The sequence below is a fragment of the Squalius cephalus genome (assembly GCF_949319135.1).
Source record: "Squalius cephalus genome assembly, chromosome: 19".
Classification (NCBI taxonomy): domain Eukaryota; kingdom Metazoa; phylum Chordata; class Actinopteri; order Cypriniformes; family Leuciscidae; genus Squalius; species Squalius cephalus.
In genome coordinates, this window is record NC_137140.1 from 22,960,559 (window position 1) to 22,984,472 (window position 23,914).

The 23,914-nt window shown below is 39.3% G+C and overlaps 2 protein-coding genes across 3 annotated transcripts in view; one reads left to right on the forward strand and one right to left on the reverse strand.

The window, feature by feature from the left end:
* The window catches only part of LOC307146748 (oxoeicosanoid receptor 1-like), a 424,896-nt gene that overhangs the window by 79,065 nt on the left and 321,917 nt on the right, over positions 1-23,914 (reverse strand). The gene's annotated exons all lie outside the window — the stretch shown is intronic.
* Positions 1-23,914, forward strand: part of ppm1bb (protein phosphatase, Mg2+/Mn2+ dependent, 1Bb) — a 31,143-nt gene that overhangs the window by 3,151 nt on the left and 4,078 nt on the right. For both annotated transcript variants that reach the window (XM_079852297.1, XM_079852298.1), the window contains exons 2-5: positions 18,769-19,614; positions 21,816-21,933; positions 22,437-22,548; positions 23,302-23,359. In XM_079852297.1, coding sequence (XP_079708423.1) covers positions 18,784-19,614; positions 21,816-21,933; positions 22,437-22,548; positions 23,302-23,359 — 1,119 coding nt within the window. In that variant the 5' untranslated portion in view covers positions 18,769-18,783. The remainder of the gene's footprint in view (positions 1-18,768; positions 19,615-21,815; positions 21,934-22,436; positions 22,549-23,301; positions 23,360-23,914) is intronic.

A 23,914-nucleotide genomic window follows, 5' to 3' on the forward strand; every position in this document is an offset into this window, starting at 1 on the left:
ATGTATAATGCAGTGGGCGAATATTTGTGGGTCCTGATAATAATAAAATAATATAATTATTTAAAGCTGCAGTCTGTAACTTTTTTTGGGTTAAAAATTATCCAAAATAAAACTGAGCAAGTACATAACCAGCCAGTGTTCAAAACTATCTGCTTGCCTTAGCTCGATTCAAAATGGTTAGCTTGTAATAATGTTTTTAATCCCAGTGGTACTGGTGGACTTCCGCGGGAAATTCGAGCATGTCTTTGCGTCATATCTGTACACATAAAGAAGATGTCCTGGCAAGTAGGCTATATTGTGTGTGAGGATGATGAAGGTGGAGATTTATAGCCTTTTCTCACAGCACTTGATATAATTAAACTTATCAATTTGATGGCGGATCCAGAAAGGTACAAACGACAATCGCCAGTGTAAAATGCAAAAGACTTCGGAGTGGCTACACGCAATGCTGATGTTGTTAACATTAACAATTTGAGAACAAAGTATAATTTGCACGGTTTGACGTGATAGGATAAGCAATTGTTAGATTTAATCAGTACGATTTACTGCAATGCTTTTTTTCCCCCTTAGTTGGTCATAACAAAAGTGGATGTTACTTAGGCCTACTTGTTCAGATGACATTTTCCGGTGAAAATTCTGGTGTTGGTCATACTTCCAAAAAGTAGAATCTGTGATTCCGAATGACAGTATCCACACCGGCGCTGAGACTGACAGCCGCACATTCTCCTCAAAACATTGGACATTGCCGTGCACAGCCCACGTAAAGTTGATAATTCCGCGAATAACTGCAATTGCAGTTTTCTAACAGAGATGGTGACAAAGAGGAAAAACTACGGACTGCAGCTTTAATAATAATAATAATAATAATAAATTAATAAAAAAATATATACTTTGGCTTAAAATATCGTGATAGTATTGTATCAAGATTAGTATTGTGATTTGAATTGAATCGTATACAATCGGCCTATACTGTGCTGTAAATCTTAAGTCTTTATATTTTGTTGGTTATAATGGAACTATTCGCGAGTGTGCAGAGCTCACGCAGCATAAACTCTGGTGTAGTCATAGTTTTCAGTTAGGCCTTTTCCATCTCAAAAGAGTAAATTATTAAAACAAAAGTATGTGAAAAAAATGCACGTTTTAGGAACTTGTGATCCATATACGGCACATGCAGCAATATTTTATATATTCTACATTCAAAAACATTCTAAAATTGTGTCTTGTAATGTCACTACTATATTAGTTCTTAGTACAAACCTGGTAAAAATCACTGGTGGTCAATCTCTATAAGGGTGTTACGTCACGTGAAAACTATGAATTGAGCGTATCCTGACAAACTTAAATTCCACTGATTGGCCATTGCGTTCATATACTCAACAAACATGTGTGTGATTGGCTTCAATGCTGTAAAACACGTTATAAATAGAAACCTTTGACGCTCTTCACAGAGCGCTCACACAAATTTGAAAGCAGCCGCCTATCAGCAGGTACTCGATGGACCTGGTGCTCTGTACTACTGGTACTGCAGAAAGACTTGTGCCGTTACTCTTTTAATATTTAAGTATCGACTTGGTACTGAATAGGGCTGGGTAAAAAATATCTATATGAACAGTCTTGGATTTAAAATTGTCAATTTTATTACGAAATTCAAACCGCTCTTTATTGTGGTGTGACAATTGGCTTTTGCTGCCTCAGTTCAAGCTAAGCAGCAGCGTGAAGCAATCAGTTTTTCAACTGCGAAGACATAAATAAAACGGCTAGTGAACAATATCATGTAACGTCACACTTATATCTCAGAAAAGCCATTCAGTTGTCATAAACTCGTCAGTCACCCAGAAAAATTAACTATACAGTGGTGCATTTTGCTAAATATATGCACCATATTACATATTCTTTTTTCTTCAATATTTAATGTATGTTTGAATCAATCAGTCAAGTTTTTAAGACAGCCACCATTTAAATGTTTATATTTTAAAGAACGAATTGGAGTAGAAACATAATTATGTAATTGTAAAGTTAGTATTATAACTTCCTTGTGTGTAGTTTGTGTTTGAATACAAATCAGTTAATTTTAACCTTCAATATTGATGTAGTACCAAGTTGACTCCCTGTTTACAGCATTAAGGCCTGTTCACACCGGGACGAATTTTGCACGTGATATTCGCCGATGTTTAACGCCTCGTGACTAAACAAAGGGCGCCAATGTGAGTGTGCACACCGACGCGAAAAACGCCACGCGTAAAAGCGGCATTTTTAAAAAAACTCCTCGGGTTTGTTTTTTTGGTTTGACACGCCGCGTCAAAAACTATCCGACCAATGAGATTGGCGCTTTTGTTCACGTGTCTGGAGCTTCTGAAGTTACAGTAAAACTCAACTTGGGGGCGCGCAAACACAAAACGGTCTTGTCGAGCACATACGTAACGGCGAAGAAGATATACGCCAAGTAGCGTCTACACTGCCGGGAAGAAATAAGACGAGGAAGATGCAAGGCAAGATGATTGTAGAGCTGCTGGTCTCGTTGGTGTCGGAACATAAAGAACTATATGACAAACGCGACAGCGACTACAAAAATCTTGATAAAAGAGAACTGTTATGGAGTGGTTTCTGTTTTACATTAAGCGCCATCTAATGTCAGGGAATGAATTTGCATGTTCACTCGGCTCATCGTCAGCGAAAATCGCTTGGGTGTGAACACAAAAAACGCGTTAAAAAACGCTGGCGAATAACGCGTGCCGATATTCGTCCCGGTGTGTAGGGCCCTTTAGTTGAGACGAGTAATGTACCTGATATAAATCCAAATTAATCGAATCGCATCGCAAGCTTCTGAATCGAAATCGAATCGAATCGTGAAATTTGTCAATAGCCCTAGTACCGAAGTACCGGTACTTTTGACAACCCTACTGTGGCTGATGTGTCCATGGATTCATAATGGTTGGTGTCATTACATGGCAGTAGACAGAAGTGGTGGAAAAAAGTTAAGAATGATTATAAATCTTTCAGATGTTGTCCTCATGATGTTTACGATTGGACTGAGACTATGTAGATTATAATGACAGTCACAGGTAGCGCTCTTAATTTCTTGGCATGGTCTTAATATGTGTATGGGTCACAATCAGGTCGTGTGGATCACCCTCTTATTGCTGTCATCGCTGAACCAGCCCTCCAGCTCACAGACTAATGTCAGGGGATTAATGTCAAGAGGCCCGAATAGGTGGTGTGTGAGGACTACGACAGTGTGAATACATGCAAGATGTTTCCTATGCTTTGAGAGTATTTGTATGTTTTATGGGTTTGGCAGGGTGGTGTTCAGAATGACTCAGGATTAACTCTTTCCTCACCTCTTCCCTGTGGGCGTGTGAGAGGCGTGCACAAGTGTTTGCGCTGAACGTCTGACGTAAAGAGAAGCTTTAGTTAGGCCTAGCCTAAAAAAATGCATTCAACTTTTTTCTTTCAACAAGGATGCAATAAATTGATCAACTGGCAGTAAAGACATTTATAATGTTACAAAAGATTTCTACGTCAAATAAGTTCTGTTCTTTTGAAATTCAGCTTTGCACCACAGGAATAAATTATACATTTTATAATAAAGTAAAAAAGTTATCTAAATGTTACTTAATTTCATAATTTACTGTTTTTACTGTATTTTTGATCAAATAAATGCTGCCTTGATGAGCATAAGTCTTCTCTCAAAATCGTTTACAAATATTGACGGTAGTGTAGATTTAATTTTTTGCTTTAGCTTGATTTTGACTATTAATTGGTCATAACTTTATTTTAAATTTTCAGATTGTGTTCTCGGATACACGTAATTGCATTTGTATAATTGTATTATGTTACAGTTTCAAGGTAAAAACTTGGATTTCAGATCACATGGCTTGGTCCAATTGCTTAACACCTTAATGGAATCTACCAGCTGTGTTTTGATAGCCGGAGGTTGTGGATTATTTCTGAGTTGGCTCTATGGGTGGTTCAGTAAAAGCAATAGCTCAGGTAGCTATAAAAAGCAGGTTCAGGCTCCCTGCCTTGTATATGCAATGATGGTAAATTCACTAATGGATGTTAAGTAGCCTAACCATATTTGAAATCAATAATCCTTTCTTATGCAGATTATTTGATTCATAGCAATGCTACTACAGTGTTTATCCCAGTTGATAATACTTTTATAGATTGTAACAGTTCTGCTTTGTCTTTAGTTTGTATAGACGTATGAAGTGGATATTTTTTTTTAGGTAACAGCAGGTTTGCTTGGTTGACTGACTGATGCCAAGTGTATGGACTGTTTTTCATTAGACCTTGATTCAGAAGTTACATTGGCTTCTAAGATGATGTCTCTTCATATTCGCTTGGCCTCTCTTAGTAAATCTATAGGCTACACCTTTGATAGATAGTTTACCCAAAACTGGAAACTCTTCATTATTTGCTCTCCCTCGTGTTTTTACAAATCTGAATGACTTTCTTTTATTCTGTGGAACATACAATTACATTTTGAGAATATTTTGAGGTTTGTTTTTTTGTCTGTACAATGGAAGTCGTAACTGTAACTTATTTGTTTGCCAAGATTCTAAACCATTATAAACCTTTCTTTATCTTTTTGTTACCATTTTATTTGACAGTGGTTGAAATTATTATGAATATTATGATGAAATATTGCCTTTACAAGTAGCAGATCATTGCAGGGCTTATAATAGAAGGAAGCCATCGCTGGTTTTGGATGTAGCCTATACGATGGCGTCTTCATGACTCTTTATGAGGATCTTATGGTCTTGTCTATCGTGCAAACAAAGTTTCACTTTCTTCTTTCTTAGAGCTCAAATTTGTCTGCTTTTCTGTTCATGTTGTATTTGTCTTCCTCAGCAAACCATTTGGTTCACATAGGAACTTCTTCTTTGCGTGCCTGAGCACCACCATTGTGGCGAGAAGGAAACGAGCGTCTGCTGCGAGTGTGTTGTTTTGTGTGACCAATACAGGGCTCCAGACTGCAACCAAAAATATTAATATTAAGTTGGAAAAGCAGTTCAGTTACTACTATAAGTGGATTTTAGTTCCCAGGACATCCACAAGATGGATAAAATTGCTGATGCTGTAAAACAAGGGCAGGCGTGACAAAATAAAACATGTTTATTCTTTTGTGGCACTTAAATAATATGGTGCCTAATACTGCCTATTTTATTTTTATTTATTTTTTCACTTGTAGAAGTGTTTTTTTTTTTTTTTTTTTTTTTTCTGGAGCCCTGCCAATATCATAAACATTTAGGGTGTGTTCACTCTCAGTTTGTTTGGTCCGGACCAAAAACGCTCGGTGTTCACAGTGGCATTTTAACACCAAACCTAAAGGCATTGGGATATGTTCACAACCTGCTACATATGATGGTATTTTGACCAGCTGAGAAGTGCTTATAAAATGTTTAAAGGGATACTCCACCGTTTTTTCATATTAAACTGTTATTCCCTTAACTAAGACGAGTTGATACATACCTCTCTCGTCTCAGTGCGTGCACTCAATCGCTCTGGTGCGCGGCGACACTTTGATAGCACTTAGCTTAGCCTAGTTCATTCATTAGGAACCAAACAGAGGAAGCTAGAAGCACCAAACACCTCCACGTTTTCCGTATTTAAATACAGTTACATGAGTAGTTACACGACCAAGTATGGTGACACAAAATAAAACGTGGCGCTTTTCTAAGCGGTTAAAAAGTATAACTATAATGTATGGCAGAATAGCACTTGAAGTTGGGAGCACTTCAACTCTGCACAGTAAAAAGTCACTCCTGATAAATCCTCTCCCTCTCACTTCTGTCATTAGAATCAACGTGACTTTTTACTGCGCAGAGTCGAAGTGCTCCCAACTTCAAGTGCTATTCCTAATGAATGAACTAGGCTAAGCTAAGTGCTATCAAAGTGTCGCCGCGCACCAGAGCAATTGAGTGCACGCACTGAGACGAGAGAGGTATGTATCACCTCGTCTTAGTTAAGGGAATAACATAGTTTAATATGAAAAAATGGTGGAGTATCCCTTTAAAGGAGTCAAAACAGTGGCAGGGATCCCAACATCACACACACAAATGAAGATGTGCAGTGAGGAGACGCGGCTCTGATGCCTGTACCGAACTGTGATGGTCAAATTTGCGACTGGCATCTTGTGATATCGTGTCCCGTTTTTGGTTTGTTTACATGTCTTTGGTCCGTGTTGCGTTCACATATCATTCGAACCACACCAGAGTTTGTAATCGGACCAAGACCCATCTTTTCAGCGGTCTCAGTCAGCTTGTTTGGTGCGCACCAGGGTTTGGGTTGCAGCGTTCACACTTATTCAAATGAACTGCACTAACAGCGCAATCGCACCAGGGTTTGTTTTAATCAAACTAAACATGCCAAGTGTGAGCACACCATTAGTGAAGTAAGACTAAGCTGTGGTTAAAGCTGTGTTAATCTGTATTACTGGTGCTAGGTATCTGTTTTTGATCTTACTGTAGTCTAACCCTCAGGCGTCATGCCCACAGATCGTCTGATGCATATTGCATACAAAAATGGCTCATTGCTCCCAATCTTGATTGGCTTTTGCTCAATTTCTAGGATTGAGCCTAACAGCACTGAGGTCAGTGAAATCCATAAAAATGAAAAGCACATGTGGTGAATATGCAATTGCAAAAGAAAAGTGAATTTTTGAAGTATTGTCATTATGGGACAAAAAATGTCACGACTTGAATGTTTTTTGAATCTTAGGTACACCGTTTGCATTGAACTTTATCTCAAGCTCCTACTCAAATACGTGTTGCTTTGCTGTACCATCAGCGGGACTCAGCATTGCTCACTATTGTTTGTTGTACCTCTATATACCTTTTTGTTCACATGCTGTGATCGCAACTGCTGCTCCTGTGGAGACCAGCGATTTCCACAAGATGATGCTTGTTTCGAGTCTTTCAATGAAGATTTCAAATAAAATCAGGTTTTGCTGAGTCTCCAGTTGTGCAGTGCCTTGTACGAAAGAGTTTCAGGTAGTTAATTGTCATTAATTTGGAACTTTCCCTTCGTTTTTTACCCTCGGTTGTCTCTTATTCCTCTTGCACAGACCTTTTAGACCTTTTAGCGAGCAGACTGTCAGCTCACACCCTCGGTGGTTGTGTAAGTCTGCCAAAATCCACTTCCCTCTTACGCCGATACAATGTATTTTGGCTGGGTTTTTGCAGTATAGGCCTGCGCTTTAGGTTTCACTGTGTGGTTTTGATAGAAATGACTGGCCAGTGACAACAGTTTCAAGGGGAAAGATGGCGAAAGTTTGCGGTTCCAACTGTGTATGGCCGTGTGGGAGTTACAGTGTGTCTGTGAGGGGGCGGATAATTCGTACAGTAGATGTGAGAGCTCTTCTGTGCTTTACATGTGTGCATGGGGAGAGGAACCCGACATCGCATCTTTCATCCTGCCTCCAGTAGAGCAGAGGCCACATATGGTATGAGTGATAGAAGAGGGGTAGGTTGTCATTCTCCTAACTCTGTGTTTACTCAGCTGAGGCTAGCTGGACAGATATAGCTCTCTCCATACAGGGCCTTGTTGCGCTTCTTTTGTTTTGGTGCCTTGTAATGCAACACATCTTCCTTTAGCTTAGGGAGTGCCCTGAAACTGTATGATCTGGGTCCTTTGTTGCACTCTAACCACATAAACACCTTTTTGTAACGGCTTTTGTGTGCTATCTTTGAAACACTGTCAGAACTGGCCCATGTCTCTCTATCCACTGATTTGATCACCAAACAATGATGTAACTGCCTTTCTTACTACATAACCTGCCTATAAATACACATCATGCATCATAGTCTGTTTATAAACCTTTCACAATTTGAATATGAAATGTTATTTTAGTTGGACAGGGAACATAAAGTAGCTGGAGCCACTGTACAGCGCTGCATACAGAGCAGGGGCGAGGCCAGAAATGTTTAAGTGGGTGGGCCTTTATAAAACAGGGTTGGCAAAGCGTAGCTTATGAAATATAAGGAGTGAATACGCTACATTGTTCTGCGAATAGCTCCTGAAATTGCTATGATCGTCAGTGATAACCGCGGCAACAGACGGAACAAAACATTTGTCAAAATAGTCCTATGCATTTAGTGCTGTAGTGTAAATGCAGACTAATAGACCTGCAGTAACATAAACGAGTAAAAGATATTTAGCGCTCTCTTCTTTTTTTTTTTTAACAGCAATGTTTAAAAATAGGCCCATTTGAATTTTTTTTTTTAATTAAATCTAAAAATATTTGAAAGTATTTGATGCATTTACTTATTAGCATAGCCTAAATAATTTGTTATTATAGCTATTTTATAATAAATCCAAAAGCAAAACATGAAAAGAACTACATTAGGAAGTGGCAATGGCAAGCGAGCTAACGAGTGCTTCTCTGCTGCCATCTACTGATTATAGTGGTAATTTCATTGTCATTTTTATTTTAAAAGTATTTGTTTTCCCCTAGGGAATTTTTTCATTTCAGACCAGAGGTGCACCCCTGAATATTAGTGATAGATACTTCTGGTAAAAAACTGAGATGAACTCATTAAGTTAAAGGAATCGCCCGGATTCATTGCTAGCCTTGTTTTTTTGCAGCAGTACAATTGGGGTTTCCAGTGTAGGCTTTTTAAAGTATCTTTTTCAAAGTATCAATTTTCAAATTCAACTCCACAAATGTGCAATTCTTACTATAACTAGTTTTACAACCTTGTGTTATAAGAAGGTATTGTGGGCGGGACTAACAGATACTGACTAATCATAGGGGGGGTGAAATGCTCATTTTCACTCAATCTCCTGTTAATCTTGAGTACCTATAGAGTAGTATTGCATCCTTCATATCTCCAAAACGTCTTTAGTTTTATTATATTTATAAGTTAAAGATTGGCTGTACCGAGTCTTTCCGGAAAAAACCGAGCGGCTGGGGGCGGGCCGTGTGGGCGGTGTGCTATAGCTGTGCTAACTGATCTAACAACAACACAGAGAGACATTTGAAGTAGTTTACTCACCGTGACTGCTCGATCCTTAAGCATTAGACGATCTGCAAATAAGTCGATCTGGGCTTTGTTTATAAAACAATCATCGTCGAAATGCAGGGAACAAAGAGTCGTGCACAACCTCCGTTGATGCTTCGAAAAAACAAACTCCATCCACTATTCCCTTAACGCTGGGTTCTTTGGGAATCTGTGCAGGGTTGTCTTGCCCTGCCAACCAAAAACCCACTTCTTTGGTGACATTGACTTCCCTATCGCCGAGCATAGCGCTTTGAGGTAACGTACTGCTTTCGCTCTCTTCTCTCTCTGGTCTGCGAGTGCGCGCGCGGCCGCGGAGAAGTGCCCTTAGGACCCATATAAGGAAATTCCGCTCTATCTTACGTAAGACAGAGCTATACTCGAAAAAAACTTTCCGAAACTTGTGACAAACCGGAAGGAGTATTTTTGGAACAAAAATACTCCTTCAAACGTACAACTTAACTTTTGAAACTTTGTCCATGTTTAGCATGGGAATCCAACTCTTTAACAGTGTAAAAAACTCAGTATGCATGAAACAGCAATTCACCCCCCCTTTAACATTTCATTTTGACAAACGAATGATATGCACCCATAGACCTTATGCGCCAGAGAAACAAGTGTGCGGCCGTAATTCAAAGTGAGTGTGTGGTGTGAAAATTGTCAAAATGCCAGCCTCGGCCAGTATCCTCGTTTGCTTATGTCTTAAAGGGATAGTTCGGAGTAAAATCAACCTAGGGTCCTTTGCACCATGACCTCGAGCCAAACACCCCCCCCCCAGAAGCCTTTTTCCCCTTGGTAGAACATTTTTAAAGTTAGAGCTTATTTAGAGATATCAGCCGAATGGCTTAGTGCAGGCGCTAATGGAACCTGGGTTGTATCTGGTAAATTACCCCACTAATAATCCCCGGAATGGTACCAAACTTCTACAGTAGAACAAATAGGTTCTGTACTCATAAAATGAGGCATTGGAAAGTAGGGCTGGTCCGAATACCATTTTTTGAGCTTCGAAGCTTCGGTAGTAATGAACATCGAATATTCTAAGCTTCGGAGAGAGGGTGCTGAACATATTCTTCTCTCTAATAAAGGCAGTATTCTCTATGTGTCTGTATGTCCGTTTGCATTTTGATTATTTCGAGAACCGTTCATCCAATCGACTTCACAAGGGAGTGCAGTGTTGCATTTGGTGCAATATAGATGGACACGCGAGACGCGACACATTCAGAATTAATAAACTTTTCGAAAACTACAGAACAGCGCGAGCGGGAAGCGGCGCGCCTCACGCGGGCAGGGCTTATATGCTCCGAGAACGGACATTGCACTAGTGATATAAAGCGCACACACACAGGTCTGTTAAATTAAGCAATACTTTTAAGGTAGTCTAATATTTTTCTGACTAACAAATTACTGATACAGTAAAGGGTAGATTTAAATAAAGAAAAACGAAATTTAAATAAAGAAAAACGAAATTTAAATAAAGAAAAACGAAATTTAAATAAAAAAAAAACGAAATTTAAATAAAGAAAAACGAAATTTAAATAAAGAAAAACGAAATTTAAATAAAGAAAAACGAAATTTAAATAAAGAAAAACGAAATTTAAATAAAGAAAAACGAAATTTAAATAAAGAAAAATTAAATTAAGTTAAATTAAAAACAAGATTAATTTAGATTGATAATAACGGGTAAAAAGACTAATACATTTTTTTTCTATTATTCTATTTTCCAGAATGTCAAAGCAACGCATCTTAACCCAAAACACAAGCTCAGGCATGCTTCGGTCCATACAAACTCCGCTGTTCTGCGCTCTATAGCCAGAGAACACTCCCGTTGCTGGAACACTGGCGTCGGTTCTATTTCTAGCATGCACGTGTTTTCCGCGTGGCTCGAGCCGTGCCTGAGACGCGTGTCTCACACAGGCAGTGTGCAAACTCCAACCTGTTAACATGGGAGCCGAAATAAAAACGGACACGCCACGCAGCCAGTGTGTCGCTGGCCTTATTCAAGCACGAATGAGAACCGTTTCGCGGGGGATCCCAGGTGTGAAAAAAACAACAACAAAAAAACAACAGATATTCGAATGTCAAATTTTCAAATCGAATACCAACCCACCGAACGAATATTCGAATATTCGGGTCCAGCCCTATTGGAAAGTTAAGTACATCAGGAGTTTATTTAAATAACACTTGCCTGATGGCTAAAGCTACCGCTAACCCGGTCGTCGAGGTCACTTCAGTGATTTGGGAAAAGCCCGTAAAAGTCCTGGCAGAAAGCCAGTATATTCAACATTTTTTATAATTTTTTTCCAAAGTGTTGACAACTTAATGTTAACTAATAATTGTTGCAAACTGGTACTACCAACAAAATATTATTGCATTCCTGGAACTGGGTGTCGTTACACTACATCCTTATGCATCGCTTTCTGCCAGGACTTTTACAGGCTTTTCCCAAATCACTGAAGTGACCTCGACGTCCGGGTTAGCAGTAGCATGAGCCATCAGGCAAGTGTTATTTAAATAAACACCTGATGTACTTAACTTTCCAATGCCTCGTTTTATGAGTACAGAACCTATTCGTACTACTGTAGAAGTTTGGTACCATTCCGGGCGCTATTAGTGGGGTAATTTACCAGATACAACCTAGGTTCCATTAGCGCCTGCACTAAACCATCCGGCTGATATCTCGAAATGAGCTCTAACTTTAATAATGTTAAATGTGTAACAAGGAAAAAAAGGCTTCTGGGGGGGGGTGTTTGGCTCGAGGTCATGGTGCAAAGGACCCTAGGTTGATTTTACTCCGAACCATCCCTTTAAGTGATAACATTTTCTGTAATAAACCTACTGTTACAAAACAACTTTTTTTGTTACTAACCCTCTGTTGATCCGACTGTCCGTGGGTGGGGATACAAAATGTGGAAGTGTAATCTGTAGTTCTCATGAAAGCCCTGGAGCTGTCAAAAGTCCAAATAAACTTGAATTGTATCTTTTACGTGTATATATTTGCATACCATGATATAAATGATGTAGCAAAATCTCTAACAATAGACAGTTTATTTCGCCATATATATCGTCATACCGGCCAACCCTAGCCTCTGTACAGTGTTATAAGCATTAGTGTGGCTTGCAGGCACTCAGAACACCAGCAGTGGACTGGCAAATACTGTCAGCTAACAGAAAGCTAAGTGATTTGGTCAGAATCCTATCAGTTGCTTACTCTATACCAGAGGTTAAGCTCGATGCCTGTTTTCATGCAGAGCTAAAGCGGAAATGTGTGGGGGTCATCTCGTCCCGAGAAGATGCAGAGCTTGCAGCTAGGTCACTGAATGAAGCTAAGCCCCCTGTTTACAGTGCGGCACTGGAGTTGCTTGGTGACGCCACAGTGTTTACTTTATTTTTAGAATGGAGTCTTGTATAGAAAGTGTGGGGGGGGGGGGGGGGGGAGTTATAATTGTGCCTCAACAAGATGAGGGTGGGAGGATGTTATGACATCAATTTGGACCTTTTTTTTTGTGTGTCCATTTCCATGTACTTGAATACACTAGGTCTAATTAGACTAAGAAAAAATACCTTAGCATCAGAATATCACTTTATTTTCAACATCTCAATTCTTCACAATGTGTTGCTACAGCAGTAAATCAATTGTGTTCTGTGCTTCTCTTTGAAGCTCTTTATTGCACAGTTGCTATAGCAGTAGTGATCCTTGTGAATCCTTATTGTGTGCTACAGCATTTCCTGCATAATTCTGTTTTAATCCATTTGTGTGGTTTTGTTTTTTAGTTATTTATTTGATTATGATTTATTTGATTATGGAAAGTTTGTCCTTAATTACATGGCATACACTATATGTAATTTCACAGATTAGTTTTATGAACCTTTAGTAAAAATAGTCCTTCAGCTCTCTTTTTAAAATATCATGATCGTTTCACTCAGGGGCGTAGAATTTAGTAGGGACGCTAGGGACGTGTCCCTACCAATATCCAGTGACACTGATATATCCTTAGCAATAATTTCGATCAAAACTTAAAATATATTTATATTGATGTCCCCGTCCCTACCAATTTCAAAATCAAACCTACGCCAATTTTCAGTGGCTATCCAAAAATGTATTTGTATAGTGCATCTTGTCCTGCTGATGTCTACTGAACTATGACTCAACTGCATAGTTTAGCTTTGTCAGTTTTTTTAAATTAATATTTTCATAATCCATGTTGGAAGGTTTTCTTTGTATTAGTTTTCTGCACTTCTTTTTAGCAGTTTTTTTCAGGGTACACCGATACCAGCTGTGCTTTCTCCGACGGCAAATTGACACACACCCGCCTCCTCATTCGCTTTGGTTGTATGTGCTTGTATTGCACATAATTTTAGTAATTCCCGCAGGTTTCACACTTAGCCAAAAGCACGTGCACCACTGATTTATAGGTATAAGTGGCGCTCTCATAAAGCCGCCTCAAAGAGCTTGCAAGGAAATTTTTTACCAAATAGATTTTTTTTTTCATGGCTTATTGTGCTTAAAGGGTCATGAAACCCTAAACCAAATTTTCTGAGATTTTAACACAGGTATGTGTGTTGAACACCATTGAAGACAATGATAGCATCTGTTATATTTAATAGTAGGGGGAAAATGGTTAAATTTTAGTTTTTTTCCGCTATTTTCGTCTTCCGGTTTTAAAATCTTCATCGTGTCCACGTCACAGGCTGTGACGTGGCAGTGCACTATAGTACTTTGATGACTCATCGGTGTCTCATAATTATTCATGTGCTGAGTTTTCTTATCCAATGAGAAGACACTTTCTCTTAATTATTCATGACACCACGGGGAACTTTACAATGACAGACAAGACATATCAAACTGTGATATCGCGTAGCTGATGAGAGAGGCAATGATGGGACGCGCGTTTGTTTTCGTGGTGCAAAAAGTTCCAGTGCATCTTTCCCCGCGATGCTGCCCGAGCTGGACTCCGGTGTAGCAACCATTCAACTGGAGAATGGTGGACTTCGGCCTTGTACACCAATGCAGGTTTCGTCTTGCGAGTGATGCGGTTCCGAGGACTTTTCTTTCACTTCAGAGGTGTGTCGTGTGTGTGCGTGTGTGTGTCTAAAATGTAACCCTGACCGTTTTACATGCCTTTTGTTAAATAATCACTCGTTATTAAAATTTAGATATTTCGATAATACCTCAATACCTCAATTGTATGGAACGTATGCGTGCAAATTTCTCTGTCACTGTCCATCTTTACTATGTGGGTTTAGGGGGCGCGTAGATCTAGGCTATGTAGCCCACGGAACTTTTTTTTTTTTAAGCGGAAAATTTATTATTTTCAAATATATGCATTTATAGTGTGTATATAAACAAATATATATTTTATAATGACATAATTATACATAAACGTTATATGTTTTAAATACAATTATACTTTAATAATGTAGGCAAATATATGTAGAAGGGCATTCAGTTACTTTTGAAAGGACAAAAATAAGGCATCAGTGTATTTCATTAGACTTTAACTTTGCCAGCTATATATATATATATATATATATATTTTTTTTTAGCATTTCCTCACGTTTTACCACTGATTTTAAGTGACAGTCGATATGCATGGGCCATTGCGGTGACAGTTTCCCCCTCTCCCCTCTCCCCTACCGTACCACACCCACTCCCCTCCCTTCTTCTCACAGCCACCACGCCCATTTAAGTTGCATTTTTCAAAAATATTGTGAGCTAGACTTGAGCTGAAAGAGGGGGGTTTCATGACCCTTTAAACAGTCAAATACATAAAAAATTATGTCAAAATGGCCGTGTTGCCGAGTATTCAGGTAAATAGTCTGTTTTAGAACGTAAACACTGTAATGGTATATTGGATCTGTGCATATAAGCCCTTAAAGTGATAGCAGCCTAATAAACCTGCTGCAAAAGACAGAGAAAATCACTCGCTGCTCTTGACTGAATAACTTTTTTGTAACTTTAATTGTAAGCATTAATCTGTATTTAATTTTCACAAAGAAAACTGTCCACCAGTGTTATTTTACTGTTTGATTACTTTCATTTCTGTAGTATTTCTTATACTGTTAAACTTGAAGCCATGTTTATTTCATTTGTCTCTTTACTCTATTGTATTTATTTGTGCTATTGTTTATAGTTTGTTTATTTGTTCTTATTTTTATTACTGTTAACTTGTCTTTATGTAAATGTAGTTCAACAATTCAAATTAAGCCTCCCTCCCTGTGCTGTGTAAGCTATTACAACAAAACATCGTTGCACGTTCATACAGACAGTATTCGAGAGGCTACTGGGTCATTCCGTGTCAAATCAACCAAATTTTGGAAACTTCCCTGGGTCAAATTTTTGATTTTGTCAATATTTTTTTCTGTACAAACATAAATAGTGATGAAGGCCAAACTATTAAATGTCATGGATGAATATTTATTTGAGTAATCTTGTAGAGATGATCATGAAAAATGACCATTTTCACCTGAGATTTAGAACCAAAGAGGGGTGTAAACTGGCTTTAAAAAGTGACAGCATCATTATTTAATTTTTACTATTTTTACAGAGAGATTGGTAGATCTATTAGTAGATCTGTTGACTTAGGCAATCTTTGTTTCATTATATGAAAACGGTGACAGTTCAAAAATGGCGAGGGATTCAACCATCGAGGGCCTTTAAAATGAAGATTCCAAAATGAAAGTTTAACAACCAGTATCTAAAAGGATAGCAAGATATCTTTAATATTTCTTGAGTTAAAGGCATGCAAACATATTGGTCCATGTTCAGAAATATGCAAGGACACCCTTCCTGAACACACAGCTCATGCACAAGAAAGATTTTATGAAATGACTTGTGAATGAATTGAAATGAAATGACTCATGAAATGAGTCTGAAAGAAATATTTCAAATGATCATTATTTCCCGGATCATAAGCGCAGATCTTAGGGTAAAATGATGCACAATACTCACAATTGCGAGCCGAAATTCACTCCCTGAAAATATCGATACTTGGCGGCCATTTATCAATACAGTTCTCCCCAATATAATACTGTGTAACCTGTAATTTAATCCATAGCACTTCCAGCCAGGATTAATACATCAGTAAACTAAAATGCAGTAATGCAGTAAACTAAAAATAATTTCTTTCATTTAGTTGTGCCAGACATTCATGTTTAATCTTGCCTTTAGTGTGTGGTGTGGAGATGAAGGTAAACTGTCCAGTTTCAACCATCCCTTCCTCAGGTCCACATCCAGCCACCTTTCCAAACCCCCCTCATTTCCTGCTGTTGTGCCTGTTTATTAACGTTTGATCTGATACATTCGTGCGTTTACTGCACCTGGTCTTGTGCTCTTGTTTTGAAGCCTGAGCATTAACAAAGCTTCCTCTTGAGTGTATCTGCCATGCTAATGGCAGGGTTTGATCAAAGCGAGCGCTGCATGATGGATCAGCCCTTTTACTGTTGACAGAGATCATCCCAGCCTCAAGGCCTCAGAATGAAGAGGATCTGACAAGGACGTCTGAACATGAATGTTGGGAAGAAGCCCCGTTCCCTCCCATGAATAACAGCCGTAAGGATGCACCACTTCGCCCCTGCCCACTTTCAGAAGCAAGTAACCCAATCTGAGTTTGAAGAGATATAAATAGAGCCATGCTCAGAGGGGGAGGACCTGCCAAACCGACAGCCTGGCCAGCCGAGCCATGACACTGCACAACAACCTGTGCCCTCATCCAACCACACACACACAAACACACACTCCAGCTCCCAACCACCTTTTTTGGTCACATGCCTTCCATGCCTGTCATGTGTGGAGTAGTGAGCAAATATCTGGCCATGGGCACCACCCTTCTGGGTAAGTCTAGTTTAGTCCCTGATGGGCCACATGCTCAGGTTTGGACGAGCCCATGATCCTCTGAATGCTGGAACTTTCACTGGATCCCGGCCCTGCTGACCACTGCCAGTTCTCATTCTCCCAATGGATAAACAGACCTGTGAAGAGGGGCGCTTCAAGAGAATGAGAGAAACTGTCATTTGACCTCTCCCATGACCCTGCTTGTAATATCTATTGGCAAGCCTTGACTCGTTTCTAGTTAGTAGCCTACTGGCTTTTTTGGGTTTGCTAGGTCAAGGTCCCAAGTTGTGATCGCATAGCTTACGAGGCAGCTCTCGTTCCATTTGTCTAATGGCTTATTTGGGCTTGTAATACATTTCAGTGGCTATTCCTGGAGTCATGTAATGGTCTTACGGTTGGGGTTTGCCCAAAGCGGCTTAAAGCTGTTCCACACTTTCTAATCCTGCATTCAGATGGGGAAACAGACTTATGAAAAATACATTTTGCCTTCTGTCTCGGTAGCTTGTAATCAATAATACATTTTTCCTCTGGTCTTGTAAGTTCTGCTAAGCTCCTTTAAAGTGCGCTTTGCATGCATGCGCCGTTTGTGCAGTACACAAATGCATTTGATGTCTGTGTGCTTGCTTGTCTTGAGGATGAGGTTAGATAGCCAAAGCCAGTTTGTTTTTTGTTTTGTTTTTTTTCAAGCGTGGCTCATGGTAGAGATGAAACTCAAGATGAAATGTGATGCAGGAGCTTGAGTTACCGTCCGGACACACCCCATCTGTCTGTGTAGATTATGTGTCCAGAAGCCTTTTTTGACATCCTTATATGCTTTCATTTAGGCGCTGCTTCATACTGTGAGGGTTTAGATCCAGCTTTTGACAGGAAACTTTCATTCATGCATGCTATTTCTCTGAGCGACCCCTTCACTGAAGTCCTAGAGTCATGTTCACCATTATCTTACAAACACTCTTACATTTTGTAGTTTTTTCACAATAATACAGTTTTAGTGTATTTTTATCACATAGCCTAAATGCTCCATTTGAACACACCTGCACATTTTACATTGCATAGTGCCTTTCATGGTGGGTTATGATGATATGGGTCTAGTTAAACAGTGATAAGTCACTTCTGCAAAGATTTTCTCATTGAACGTCATGCCAAATGTGTTAGGTTAATGTGTTAGGTTAAATAGTGTTATTTATTTTTCTGCCTACTCAGTGAATTATGACTTATTTAGTCATATATGCTTGTATGCTCATTGTATTTAATTGGTCTTGATTAACATAATTGCTGAGGTTTGATTGAAGTATTTATTTGCTTTTGATGAGCTTTTGGCAGTTTGTTATTATCTTCATATCTGCTGTTACAGTAGCTTTTAGATCACATCAAGATCTGTCAGTAACTCCGTTGGCAGTTGTCACTTTCATAGCCTTCAGTCTCATACTTTTTACATGCACTGTTTTATGAACAAAGGAGGATTGATGACTGTGTAATACTAAAGAACATTGTCGTCAATGCAACGGCTTTGCTGGTGTTGCTCAAGTGTTTGTTTGGCTGATCTCCCAAAAAAGCCCAACCTGTGTTTGTGGATTAAATTGCCAGTAACATGTTTAGTATAACATGGCATGATATTGTTTAAGGGTTAGTTCACCCAAAAATGAAAATTGTATCATTATTTACTCATCATCTTACGTCATCTTTAAAACGCAAATTAAGATATTTTAATATAAGAAACCAGGTTTCATTTAAAATATCATAATTCATTTTTTGACGATTAACCAAAGTTTTAATGGAATGACGCGAGGGTAAGTAAATAATGACTATTTCAATTATTTGGTAAAATATGCCTTTAACCTCTCAAAATGCTCTTTGTTGTTGTGATACTTAAGCATCATAAAAAGCTTTTTGACAAGTAAAGCAACTTCGCATCACTCACTCTTTCTCTTGCAGACGGTGTCCTGAGCCATGGGGGCCTTCTTGGACAAACCGAAGACAGAGAAACACAATGCTCATGGGGCGGGCAACGGTCTGCTCTTTGGCCTGAGTAGCATGCAGGGCTGGCGGGTAGAGATGGAGGATGCACACACGGCCGCAGTGGGTCTGCCTCACGGCCTGGACGACTGGTCCTTCTTCGCGGTGTACGACGGTCACGCGGGCTCCCGCGTGGCCAACTATTGCTCCAAACACCTGCTGGAGCACATCATAACCAGCAGCGAGGACTTCCGTTCTGGCCCCGACTCCGTGGAGGGCGTTAAAATCGGCATTCGTTCTGGCTTCCTGAAGATCGACGAGTACATGCGCAACTTCTCAGATCTACGTAACGGCATGGACCGTAGTGGCTCCACGGCGGTTGGCGTGCTGGTGTCCCCTGAGCACCTCTATTTCATCAACTGCGGAGACTCGCGTGCCGTGCTAAGCCGTGCCGGACAGGTCCGGTTCTCCACGCAAGACCACAAGCCGTGCAATCCACGTGAGAAAGAGCGCATTCAGAACGCAGGAGGTTCTGTGATGATCCAAAGGGTGAATGGTTCTCTTGCAGTGTCGCGCGCACTGGGGGACTATGACTACAAGTGTGTGGATGGAAAGGGCCCCACTGAGCAGCTGGTATCTCCGGAACCGGAGGTGTTCGAAATCCCACGCGTTTCAGAAGAGGATGAATTTGTGGTGCTCGCCTGCGATGGTATCTGGGATGTGATGACTAATGAGGAGCTGTGTGATTTTGTACGCTCTCGGCTGGAGGTGTGGGATGATTTGGAGAAGATCTGCAACTCTGTGGTGGACACCTGTTTACATAAGGTGAGGAGATCACAACAGATGTCTCTAGTTATGATTAGTGCTAAAATAAAAATATGACTGTTTTAGAAGAATATAACACCATGTTTCGATTTAAACTTACAATAACAATAATATTTTTTTATGTAATATTTCATTTTATACCATGATCTGAATGCTTGTTTTTTTTATATATATTTTTGGCTGGTAAGTGTGCGTTAACCTTAATTGCACTCACACACAGAGATGGGAGATCGCACTGCACACACACAAAAACATTTAGGAGCACAAATACTTTTGTCAATACTGTCCAGCGACCAAAGTAGCTTCATTACTGAATTGCTAAATAATATTGTTTCAGTAATGAGGTGGTAACGTTGCTGTTTTTGAAGCAATTAAACTCACAGCTTCATTGTTAGTAGAGAAACGCATCATGGTTTTTCGCTGTTATTCAAACTGCCAACTTGCAAGCAAGTTCAAAGCTGTTACTTGAATCTTTTTGACTGACTTAAAAAAAAAACAGTTGACAATCAGTCTTTTGTTTACAAATTGGACAATAGAATAGAATAGAATAGAATAGAATAGAATAGAATAGAATAGAATAGAATAGAATAGAATAGAAAGCCTTTATTGTCATTATACTCGCGTATGAAGAAATTAGTAAGTGTTTCCCTTGGTGCCAGAAAAATTATACAACCAACAAAAACAATATTATATATGACAAATATTAAACGTATATTACAAAAATAAACAGTTTGTAGTCAAATTTAAATATTGCACTAAGAATATATTGCACTAAACCTGTTCGTGGGCAAAGTGAATATTGAAAAATAGCACCCTGAGACTGTATGTGTTTATGTATTTCTGTAGCAGAGAGGGATCAGTGCATATTAGAGTTCATGATGGCTATGGCTCTGAGGGAGAAGCTGTCCTTGAATTTCATCATGGTTTGTGCTGTATTTGTTTCGTGTCAAATAGAGTAAATGGCATTTTTGGGTGAATTTTTTTTTCTTCCTTTTAAATCTTTTTACCCTAATTTCGTACCTTTTTTAGTCTATTTGTTCTGTCTTTCATTAGTTGTACAGCTTTATGAAGTTGAATCATTGAGTCTTTACATAATCGCTAGTCCTGCTAGTCTCATTAGACAAACCAGCTGTGTGTAACTCATGATTTTATAAAAACAATCCCCACACCCCTTTTCCATGCTGCATTTTTTATTTATTTTTTTTGTCTCATGGCATTCAAGAATCCAAAACCCCTCGAATACCCTTTAAAAAACACTTGAGCCCTCTGCCTTTGTTGACACCAGCTTTCCAGATGATCAGACAGAGCCAGGTAGCCTGACTACGTCAGACTTCCTACTTCCGCTAATTTCATTTCGCTCCTGTAGTCAGTCTGAGATAGCAGCGTATCTTTCAATTTTCCACCGGCCTGAAAACAGCCGGGCCAATCAACGAACAGAGGGCGGGCTGAGAGAGCCGTGACATAGACGCTGATTGTACCGTGGTGGATGCGTACTTGCGTAGATTTACTTCACATAATCTGCAAAAGTCGTTCACAGCCATGTTCACTCCGGTATTTCGCTCGATGGTTTAGTTTTTGCATCATACATGTGTTTACAGTGGAAGTTAGATGCGGCTGAGCCTGCGCATAACACGCGTCATAACCAAACGTTATGTGATTGGCTTACGGGTAACCAATGATTTTAAACTTCAGACAAGCGCCCCCCGCGAGAGAGAAAACACTTCTCTATTATGCTATTCCAGACTCTCTCTACGAAGCAAAGTGAAGTAGCAGAGTCTGGTATTACCAGGCTAAGAGCCAGGGACCTTGTGAGTGATGTCACAGCTCTGGATCTGGCATGGATTTTCTCAAGTTGATGTCAGGGCTTTCCGTATTAGTCTGTAACCTTCTTCATACATTTTCATGATGTATGGCTCATATATACATTGGAAACTAAGCCCCCCCCCCCCCCCCCCCCCCCCCCTTCAATTGAAAGATGTTTCTCTACGATGGTCTGCTTAGTGTCTAAGTATGAATAGATGTCACAAATTTCCATCTGAGGTAAATATTGGCAAAATTGGAAGCGGTCTAGATTTATAGTGGTTTACAATAGAAGCTTGTGGTGTTATAAACACTTGCTCAACAGGTTGGACTTTTGTCCATTGAACTGCCTTTTCTTTAACCTACAATCTCTTTTTTTCTTCTTTTTTTTTTCTTATCAGGGAAGCCGAGACAACATGAGTGTTGTTCTAGTATGTTTCCCCAATGCACCGAAGGTATCAGAGGAGGCTGTCAAGAGAGAGGCCGAGTTGGACAAGTTCCTGGAGGCTCGTGTGGAAGGTAAGAGGTGGCACCTGTATATTTGTCAGCCAGTTTTCTGCATTGTCCATCGAGCGTTGTGGAAATGGACATCTTTTAATTAAAAAAGTCCTAATGAAAAGACCTTAGTGTCTGCCATGTGGTTCGAAAATGCTCTCCGTGTAAGTTCTGTTTAGATTGCAGTCCTCTTCTTCTCCCTCTGTTTCTTCTCTGTCAACTTCCTGGCATGTTCTGAACAGTCTGGAGGCTCGTAGGAACTTTTCTGGATGGGGAATATATTAATTCTGAAAGAATTCGTGTATTTTCCACTAGAGATGTAGTCAGGACAGCTGTGATGAAACCTGTTTGGCGTTCTTTCTCCAGCTGGATGTTATTTTTCTCACACTCTGTCTATAAGTGGGATTTCTGATCCAATGCCTACACTGTTTTCACAGCAGTAGTCATGGTGGAAGAAATGCTCCAGGCTTCCATTATCACACTCTTCCATTATCCCACATGTGTAATGTAATTGTCTTTGTCTGCAGAAATCATGGAGAAGTCAGGGGAGGAAGGCATCCCAGATCTAAGCCACATCATGCATAACCTTCGCCCTGAGAGCATCCCCAACCTGCCACCAGGAGGTGGTCTCGCTAGCAAGTACGGATCCAAAATTTAGTAACATTTGTCCATTTCTGCTGATCAGAGCCGTTTTGTAATTGCCCTACTTTTGTATTAGGAGTGGGAATCAGTGCACACTTGGTGATGCGGTATTGATGCATGATTTTGGTCCAGTATCTTTGTTTTTCTTTTCTCTTTTGTTTCTGTTTTTGCATTTAGATTAGTACTTTAATCCTTAATCTCGAGCAAATGTCTAAATGATAATCCATTTTTCTTATTGTAAACATATGTTAGACATATGGTAATGTTGTAATGCCTAAATTCACTTGTATCATTCAAAATTATAAAAGTTAAGTTTTTACAGTTTTTCTCATTGATTTAGACACAATAGTATAGTTTTAATTTGAACCATCTATCAATTATTGTCCATAACATGAAAGTAATTATAGGCCTATTGGTATCATCCAGAATTTTATATTAATTTAACATTAAATGTGAAAATATTTTCTAGTGTTGCTGTTATATAATTATATAAACTAGTATATCAAATTATTTTAATGTGGAAATTAACTTAAGATATTGATTCTTGGTGTGAGAATACATCTGTAAATTAAATATCAATATATAGGAATCGAGTAAAAATATTGCAATGCATAATGTCTTAACAATATGTGAATAGTGATTTATTCTAAATTTAAACATCTGAGGTTTTGCTGTAAACCAAATAATATTTTCCTGTCAGAGTCTTCCTTGGGGTTTAATTTGTCTCTTTTCTCTTCTCTTCTCTTCCAGACGTAGTGTAATTGAAGCTGTTTACAACAGGCTAAACCCACACAGAGAAGAAGATGGGGTGAGTGTTTTTTCCTTCCTTTTTTGTTCTTATAAGAATTCAAAACAAAAGGTCACTTGAGTCTTCTTTTTTAGACTTAAGTCCATTCATTTACTCATCATCTTATAATACTTTTAATGCAGACACCAGCAAATATTTTGAATGATACATTTAGTAAGTGATTAGCAAATGTCGTACTTAGGCAAGTGTAACTGGTACTCAGCGATAGCTTATATATAGAGCAGGTTAAACATTCAAACTCCACTATCTTTAAGAGCACTGCCTCTGCATTTAAGATGTAAATGCAAGGCTTTTTTTGCTGGCCTTGGCTTTGTTTGTCCGTCTGTGCTTGTGCCACTCTGTAAGCGTTTATATTTGTGTGGTCGCACTCGCATCTTGGTAATGCTACTTCAGCAAGTTTATTGCTCCTAAGACTTGTGAGAAAAGACCCGTGTTGACAAGCTCCTGCATCTTTTGTACACTCGCACGCACACACAGACGAACACACATTCGCCACCACTTACAGCTTATTTTGTCGCTCCTCAAGCGTGCTTCTTTCTAAATGAAAGGCCAGTG